Genomic DNA, 9,710 nt, shown 5'->3' with positions numbered 1-9,710 from the left:
TATAAAACTATTAGAACAATTAATGGAGGAAAATTTATATATGTACCAAAGAACTGAAGATATGTTATATCTAGAATATATCATAAATAATATTAAAGAAAATCCGAAGAGGCTCCTCTCCATTAATGATCTCTCCAGTTTTTCCTAGTGCTATTTCATATATAGTTTACATGTGTCCATTTAATTTTTAATGGATCAGATTAATTTTCTTGACCAAATATCATTAATCATAATTATTAGTAATTCTCTCTCATCTCATTTCTTTCTCAATCAGCAAAGAAACACTTCTTCCCTCTCCAAAACTCTCAATCAAAAAATTGAAAATTAAAATTACATCAATATTTTAATGTTTTTACATTTACATATGAACAACTAGGGAGACTCTCAAAAGAGAAAGACTGAAATTGAGTGATTTGCCCCAATTAAAGATTACAATTATAAATACCACAAGAAAAGAAGACCCAAAAAATAAATGGAGAATTTCACCAGAAAAAAAAAGTATATGAAAAAATATTTTCCTACCCATTTTTCGTGCCCTTTCCAGATCCTTTAGTTGGCTTTTGCAGAAACTCTAGATTGAAAAAAATGATGTTATTTGCCCCAATTAAAGATTACAGTTATAAATACCACAAGAAAAGAAGACCCAAAAAATAAATGGAGAATTTCACCAGAAAAAAAAAGTATATGAAAAAATATTTTCCTACCCATTTTTCGTGCCCTTTCCAGATCCTTTAGTTGGCTTTTGCAGAAACTCTAAATTGAAAAAATTGATGTTACGAAGAAGACAACATAGTTTTGTGGATCACCATTGTGATCGAACCAAGCTTCAAAGAAGTAGTCTCATGGGTTGAATTTTTTAAATTTTATAATCCAAGTTCATCCTTTGAATTTTGTCTTCTTTTATCACGATATGAAAATAATAAAAAGAAAAAGCGATTTGTTGTTGACAAAGCAAATTTTTTGTTGATTGAGAAAATGTTTGTTGCAGAATTAAGTGAGAAAGAAAGAGATGAGAGAGGAGAGAGAAAAAGAAATAGTAATAATCATGATTAATAATATTTAATCATGATTTAAAGATTATTTTATTTAAATAAATATAAATTATTAAATTTTAAAATTGACAAATATTATTAAATTAAATATATACTGAACCAACCGAAGAGATTAGTGTATCGGAGAGGAACCTCTTCCAAGAAAATCATAGTGTTTTCAATAATTTTGAACATTTGGGTCCACTTGCATTTTCCTTGGTAGGTGTGATTGCAGCATTTTTAAGACATTATTTTTTCATTTGTGGGTCCTATTTTACACCTAATGCAGTTGGCCATTTAATGAAATTTTTAATATTAGATATGTTATAATATTTGTGACAGTCAAGCTTTTAAATTTGTAATGAGTATAATATTTGAATAATTATTAAAACTTATAAATAAAATAAAATAATATAGTCAATCTTTTTAAATTTAAAAAGAACTTTCTTTATAAATAATCTGAAAGAAATGAGATCACATAAAATAAAGAGAGGATATTCATTGTAGCATAAATTGTTGGGCATGTGCTAGTACGAGCCAAGGGGTTAGAGCTCCCGGGCAGAGGCGTATCAACGATATTTCGAAAGGATGAGTGCACTATTACGAAAAGATGCATTTAAGATATAAATTTTATCGTTTTTACTTCTACGTTCTTAACACTGAACCATTAAATTTTAAAAATTCTAGGTGCAACATATATAATACTACTAGTTTTAGATTTTAATATACATATTTGATTTAATTATATAAAAAATTTACCGTGCTAATTTTTTTTAGGAATTTTCAATGTTACAACTTGAAAACTTTGAAAGATTAAAGCAACAAAAAACAAAAGAAAAATTGATTGAAACACCAAAAATGTTACCGATAATAACTAGGAGGGGTGTTACTAACAAAAATTAAATAAATATATAAGATTTAAATTTTTATGTTTGCTTAGAGAGATGCTCCAAATATCATTGTATTATTATGTGCTACTTTTAACGTGGGTTCACACCTCTATATTTAAATATTCTTAATAAAATATAACACCACTATATATGATCTAGAGAGGGAGCATGGGTTCACGTGAACACAAATATCTCTGGTTAATTTTTCAAGTCTCACATTCTGTTTATTATTTTATGCAGCAATGGCTTCAATTGTTGAGCAATGTGAAGTTGCACCACCTTCATGTGCCACAGATAAGTTGACACTCCCTTTAACCTATTTTGATATGGTGTGGTTATATAACCAACATGTACCTAGGATTCTATTCTATAAGCTCCCTATTGACAAAAATAGTTTCATCCAAAAAATTATTCCTACTCTCAAACATTCACTCTCCCTGACTCTCAAACACTATATACCACTAGCTGATAACTTTGTTTGTCCATTGAATTCGAGCGATCATCCTGAATTACGTTATGTGAAGGGAGATTTTGTATGTGTTACTTTTTCTGAAACTGACATGGATTTTGATTATCTTGTTAGTAATGATCATCCACGTAACGCTAAGGATATTTATCACTTTGTTCCTCACTTGACGGAACCTAAGGATGTATTAGGGGTCCAATTTGCACCAGTTTTAGCTATTCAGGTGACACTTTTTCCGAATCATGGCATATCTATTTGTTTCGTTAACCATCACATCGTTGGTGACGGATCTACTATAGTAGGGTTCATAAAGTCATGGGCTTCGCTGAATAAATACGGTGGAAATGATGAGTTCATGATGATTCCATTTTATGATCGGTCTATTGTTAAAGAGCCTTATGGACTAAAAGGTTTACTATAGGATGAAATGAAAAATCATAAAAGTACTGCTGATCATGTAATTTTGACACCTCCTGATAACATAGTTCGAGGTACTTTTATTATAACACGAACTGAAATTGAAAAACTCAAGAATTTAATATCGTCAAGACGACCTAGCCTGACTCATGTAACATCATACACCGTAACATGTGGTTATGTATGGACTTGCTTGATAAAATCAGAGGATACTGATACTGATATAATAATAGATGACAATGTAATGGAATATTTCTCATGTACGGTTGATTACAGAGCGCGATTTGATCCTCCACTTCCTTCATCTTACTTTGGGAATTGTGTCGTCTGGTACATTGTAAAAACAAGGCATGTTGATTTAGTTGGAAATGAAGGCTTTATAATCGCGGCAGAATCAATTGGATAAACTATTCATAAAAGGAACAAGGATAAGGAATACGTGTTGAGTGGTGAGTGGTTGGAAGAAGACGATCATCTATTTAAATCTCTTTCAGTTGCTGGATCGCCAAAGTTTGATTTATACGCGACTGATTTTGGCTGGGGAAGGCCAGAAAAATGGGAATTCGTTTCTCTTCAAAGTGGTATATTGATGTCTCTTATTAAGTCCAAGGACTCCAATGGAGATTTGGAAATTGGCTTGTCTCTGACTAAACCTCGAATGAATGCTTTTGCTGCTATATTTACCCACGGGTTAGAGGAAATTAAGATTTGATGTAGCTTATTCAACTTTTATTCACTTAAAATTCCTACTCATGTAACTTGCCTTACTTTTTATGGTTGATCAAATAGTCTTTTTTTCCCTCAAAAGTATTATTTAGCCAGTAATATAGAGTTATTGACATCCCTGTGAATGAATCAATCTCCTATCATGGTATTTTTTTGGTTTCTCACTCGGTGTCCCACATGCCTGACTAATTAATATGCCGGGAACATGGTGTCTTAATGTAAGAGTAACAGGGAAAATTACACAACTGATCATTTCATACAACTTTGCCTTTAATCTCCACAAACAATCAATCTTCACTATTAAACAAAATTGTCAATACATTTTTAACCATTCAAGGGTACTAAAGAATGTAAACTACAAAATGGAAAGTTCAATTCTTTCTTGCTCATAATGAAAATTTGACAGCACTAGCAGGGTGCTGTTTGATCAGTAGACCTGAGAATTTGATTTGATTCTTGAACACAACATGGAAAATCCCCTTGGAAGAACATCTGGAGCCTAAATTGATCCATGAACATATATTTACGTTCAAATACAATTTTGGCAAAGAGTACTCTAGTTGTGGAAGAAACTTGATCCAAATATGACTTGACAGGCAAAATCTAGCATCAAACAAGTCTTCTGTTCTCTATAACAGTATTTCGCTTTAGTAACCAAGAAAATTTCAAAACAAACGATGTTGTTATAGAAAGGCTTGATTGTATATTTACTAGCAATTGTAGACATAATGTGTGTTATTAAACAGAAGAGGAGAATAGTATGCTAGGATTATTACCATTTATATATACTTTTGATATCCTTCTAAATTCAATTCATGGGATAGGTTGGAAGATGAGTTGGCTCATCCAGCCTCTTCAGCCTCAACAACGTCTCAAGAACGATACACACCAGCATTATCGTACCAAGAAGAAATCCATAACCTATTTTCCAGCCTTCCTCCGCGCCTGCATAATGCATTCCCAGTACTATGTTTATAGCTGCAAAGAAGAGGGCAATCCTCCCCACCCAACCATGATACAAATTCCAACACTTGCGGTATTTGCTGTCTCTATCTGGTCGTAGAAAGAATGCTAACACCTGCATGTTAATAAACGAGTGCCATTGTTAGTCAAATAAGGAATGTAATGAGTCTCTCTGAAACAACAGCTAAAATTAGGATCAGTACCTTTGAAATAAGGTTTATAAATCTTTTAAGTAATCGATTTTCTGAATCAGATAAGAGACAAACCTGAAGAATGCTAAGCACAAGAACAAGAATGCCAATGCCTTCATGTGCTGGAATATGAACCTGCAGGTTGTTGTGAAGTTGAACTCCAAGAACCACTCCCGCGAGTCCTAATATGAATCCTATGAATTGAGCAGACACGTGGAAGTAATACCACGATTTTTGGTTCCCTAAATATCTCGCGAAAATCGCTCCAAAGGGGCAGAATAGTCCCCATCCCAGTATTCCCAATACCCCATGAGTCTTCCTTGAGCTAGTATAATCATTAGGTCCAGCCGAAACGTCAAATGAATTACCTGAAGAAAATTAGATTATACAGGCTCTGATACCAATTGATGGAAAAATAATTTACTCATAAATCTTTGAATGATCTTTCCATTCTCCACTACTCTCCTACTAAATGAACATATCTATTGCTAAGACGAACCAATTACCTGAAGAGAAGTCGAATAGTATAGTTGTTTTATCATCATGTACAGTAAGATGGTGGTGATGAGGATATTTAGTAGCAAATGCTAGCAAGATCGGTTGGTTTTTGAGGCGATTTGGATACTTCAGCTGGAAGGCCAAGTATATTGTAGCACCTTGTAGATAGACGAGAGGTGGAACGCTTGTCAGTGGCAACTCACCTTTCTCAGGTTTAATTTTCGAGGGTGTTAAGCCCTCAACATAATATTGCCTGATTTTCCCCTGTCCTTCAGGATTCACCCAACCAACCATACAGCTCGAATTGATCATCTTTCCATCTCGCGAGAATCCCATACCTACCCATCCAGTTGTGTATACAGTTGATAACACAATTGTTACAACATTGTCTTTCGTCTGTGAGTACTGTAACAAGTAATTAAGGCAAGTATTTTTAATAAAAGAACATACCATTCAAAATAAGCAGATATTGAAAGCTTGACCAAACAGACTCACGTTATGCTAATCATGTAACATAAATTTGAATCAAAATAATCTAGAACTTACGCGTAGGAGGAAAGAATTCCAAACAGGTTGGCAGACCATATTTTCGAGACCACCATAAGGAGGAGGAAGAAATTGAGCAAGATTTACACTACAAAGCGCTTTTGCATCTTCATCAACACCCATTACCATTCCTTTACGCTGCGCCAAAGAGATTAACATGATAAACAATGACAACATCAATAATCTTGATATCATAGCCATATTTTCCTAGAATATCAAAAGTTCAAAACAGAGGAAATTTGGACTATGGTGAAGGAAAAATGAATAATTGTTAGATGTTTTTAGGTGAATAAAATGTTTTCTTGTAGTTGAAGGATGAGTGATTGAAGATGGTTGGTTGGGTGGGGTGGGGTGGTGGTTGATCATCATCATTTTCTTCCATGACATATCCTTTAACCATTGAAATGTCTTTTATGACAAAAACCTTTTAACAAGAATTAGGATTGTAAATGTTTCTCTATTTTCATATATAAAAGATGTTTTTGCGTGAAAATGAATCAAGCAGGGGATATTTGAGGTGAACCTAAGAATTTTTTAAAAATTGGGTGAAGTGTCAAAAGTGAACCTAGAATATCATTTGTTCATTTCTACTTAGGATTTTATAGTGAATCTCTTCTCTCTCTCAAATTACATAATAAAATAAACATGTGTTAAATACTTACTATACACAACTAAATTCAAATAATTACATTATATAACTATAGTTGGGGATTTTATACTGAATCTCTTCTCTCTCTTCCTTCGCTCCTTCTCTCCCTTTCTCATTGTCTCCCCTCTGTCTCTCGCCTAATACAAATGGGGGATATTATTGATACAAATCACGCGAGAAATTTGTATTAGGCTAGAGTTGGTGGAGACCTTTTTTCTTGTTTGATTTCATACTCAAACTCTCAATATACTTAAATAAGGGAGAGGTACAATATTGATACATTATTGTATCAATCGTATTATGAAAGAGTATACAACACATTTACAAATGTATAACAATGACAAAATACAGTTGAATATATTGATATAAATCTATACCTAGTTGCAGATACACTCAAATACATTGATACATGGTGAATACCAAGAAACATATACACTTGATATAATTTTATTTGTTGATACATTCGATACACTTATATTCGTTGATACAATCTAATACAACTTGATATAATTATATTCGTTGATACACTTGAATACAATTTGTTGATATAACCTAATACAATTTGATACAATTGTATTCGTTGATACACTTGATAAGAAGTGAATACACAAAGGTCAATAAACATATTAACTTGACCTTAATTAACAAGTTAACATATCCTGAGAAAGCACATCTAGACACCTCAACTCAGTTAAATACACTCACCTTTTCGCACGTCTGTATGGAGACAACTTAAACCAAGTTCAGGTGATAAGATTTGCATTTTCACCGTTGGAGTATTTACTTACCAGATGAGGTAAGATGTCTATCTATATATGTATTATGCCTTAAAACACATGATACTATATATATTCCTATCTATCATTTTCTCATCCTATATATATGTTCTTCACCGCTATTTTCATCAACCTCAAACATCCATTTACTTTTATCACTATATTTCACTTTACCTTTCTTTCTCTCCTCTTTGGTAACCATGATTATGACTTCCTAATCTGTTTCTTTCTATCATAGTAACCTCTAATCCTTTACCTATAGGATACTTAGTTGACCTCACTTTAACCTCATTTTGCACTACCTTTTTCAATTTTCCTCTAACCCCTTTTCTCCCTTCTACATTGTTTGCGACAACAACCGATCTTTCTTGATTTACATCGACAGGGTCCCCTGTCTTGAACTCTACCATGTCATTTAGCCCTTTTTCTTCGATCACATGACTTTACCTGTTGATGAAATAATTAAGTAAATAAAAGTTGTCTCTGTTGCATGTTTCTATTTTTAGCGTAACAAGTTAACTCAAAACTTTCCACCTTAATGTGACATTTATAGCCACAAATTTTTGTATGGCTTATATTTTAGATTATAAATTTCAAAAGACTTCCGCTTTCTCTTAAACTTCACACCCCTGTTAAATACCTTCGCATAAATTGGAACGAAAGAAATATAATTTTTCAACGAAGGGGAGTCAATCTCTCCCTCTACTTAGTACTGCTACAACTAACAACTAAATGAGATGATCACACATTTCATCATTTACCTCCTGTTTGACGAGCTGCCGCTGCTAAGGTCACCGTTGACTGAGAGACTTCGGAGGCTACTTCCACCATTAATTTGGCACTCATGCCAGCTGCTGTGCCGATATGAATTCGTTACCATCGGGATCTTGTGTTCCAGAAGAACCGCAATCCTTGTTTGCTACACTACAAGCTAGGAATAAAAGGGATTAGTTGAACTCCAATGGAGGTATTGAACATCCGATAAAAAACCAAAAAAAAAAAAGAAGGGTTATTTATGTGTTACATACACAATGCCAAATATATATATTAGGTTTATGTAAATTAATAACAATGAGGCAGGACAGTAATGCCATGCAGGATGGTACTAATGGTACGTTAATGTAACTCGTTGTTTAAACAGCTCTTCAAAAGGTTTCTTCATAAACTTATTATTTGTCAATTACTTGATTAATCGTGCTGACCAAAACAATCGTTTTTGTTTTGTTCAAAAATCTTATTATAAGTTGAATTTAGAAAATGAGACGAAAAAAAGAGGGGAACATACCAATTTGAGAGTGTCAAGATATGCATTAGAAGAAGCACATTTTGGGGACCATTCAATTTTCAAATAAAATTGGACTTATATATACGTTTCAATATGGAAACCAACAATTATTAGGACAAAAGACCTTTTATTAAGTGTATTAGATCTTGTCAAGTGTATTATTATTATTCTTTCTCTTCTATATGGCATATACTAATAATTGCTAGGTTTTTTCTTCTTTTGTTTTGTTTGCACGGGAGGTATTTAAAAAGGGTGCGGGTAAGTTTTTACCATTATTAAGTTTGCTCTGAAACCGAGTAAAAACCCAATGTCAATTTACCCGCATTTCAAGGATTGCTCACTTTGACCAATTTGACTGGCAATAGATATATGACGCGGTATTAAATCACACCTCGATACCATTATGTATAAGTACAAAATACATGGATTAATTCCAAATTTATGTTGAACCTTTATTTTCGAAGGAGTGTGGTGTCTAGTCGAAATACGAGAGAGAAGGCAAAAATATTTTGTGCGAAAATTGATTATATGAAAAATATTCTCTTTTAAAGAAATATTTTGTGTTCATTAGTACTTTAGTTTCTAATTGAAAATTCTTTCTGATAAAAAAATAAATGTAACAGTACGGTAATTTGCAAATATAGTAAATCAAAAAAGTTTTGGGATCAAATTCTACATGAATATGTAGAAAACACTTACTAATAGGATGAATATCAAATTACAGTCGATTTAATTTAAATTTCGTAAGAGTCGAAGAGATTATGCATAATCTATCTATATATAAAAGAAGAAGAAAAAATGACACATGTCAACACCACAAATTTTCAGTATTTTAAATAATTAATAATTAATAATTAAATAAATAAATAAATATAGACACATGTCAATAATTATAGTTAGAATGACACATGTTAACACCACAAAAATTAAATAAATAAATTTTAAACAAACTATTTAAAATACAAAAAAAAACCAACGGAGAAAAAAGTAAAAAATGTTAAAATTTAATGATAATAAAAAATAATCATAGGGTGTGTGCTTCCATCTTTTTGGGGAAGTTATCATATTTTTATTTCCAATTTTAAATAATAATAAACGTTCTTTAAATAATAATACAATAATAATAATAATAATAATAATAATAATAATAATAATAATATAATAATAATAATAATAATAATAATAATAATAATAGTAATAGTAATAATAATAATAATAACAACAACACCACCAACAACAACAACAACAACAACAACAACAACAACAATAATA

General features: G+C 32.0%; 1 protein-coding gene and 1 pseudogene across 1 annotated transcript; one reads left to right on the top strand and one right to left on the bottom strand.

The window, feature by feature from the left end:
• The first annotated feature begins 2,163 nt into the window (after positions 1 to 2,163).
• LOC125865507 (phenolic glucoside malonyltransferase 1-like) lies at positions 2,164 to 3,516 on the top strand (annotated as a pseudogene).
• An 804-nt stretch (positions 3,517 to 4,320) lies between these two features.
• On the bottom strand, positions 4,321 to 5,973 carry LOC125865266 (cytochrome b561 and DOMON domain-containing protein At3g61750-like). Its single transcript, XM_049545467.1, has 4 exons — positions 5,729 to 5,973; positions 5,191 to 5,587; positions 4,760 to 5,052; positions 4,321 to 4,608 (listed from the first exon to the last, which is right to left on the bottom strand). The coding sequence occupies exons 1-4, from the start codon at positions 5,927 to 5,929 to the stop codon at positions 4,339 to 4,341; spliced, it is 1,161 nt and encodes a 386-aa protein (XP_049401424.1). The 5' UTR covers positions 5,930 to 5,973; the 3' UTR covers positions 4,321 to 4,338.
• Between the last annotated feature and the right edge of the window lie 3,737 nt (positions 5,974 to 9,710).

The sequence above is a fragment of the Solanum stenotomum genome, chromosome 5 (genome assembly GCF_019186545.1).
Source record: "Solanum stenotomum isolate F172 chromosome 5, ASM1918654v1, whole genome shotgun sequence".
Lineage (NCBI taxonomy): Eukaryota > Viridiplantae > Streptophyta > Magnoliopsida > Solanales > Solanaceae > Solanum > Solanum stenotomum.
This window is presented reverse-complemented; position numbering and strand designations above follow the sequence as displayed.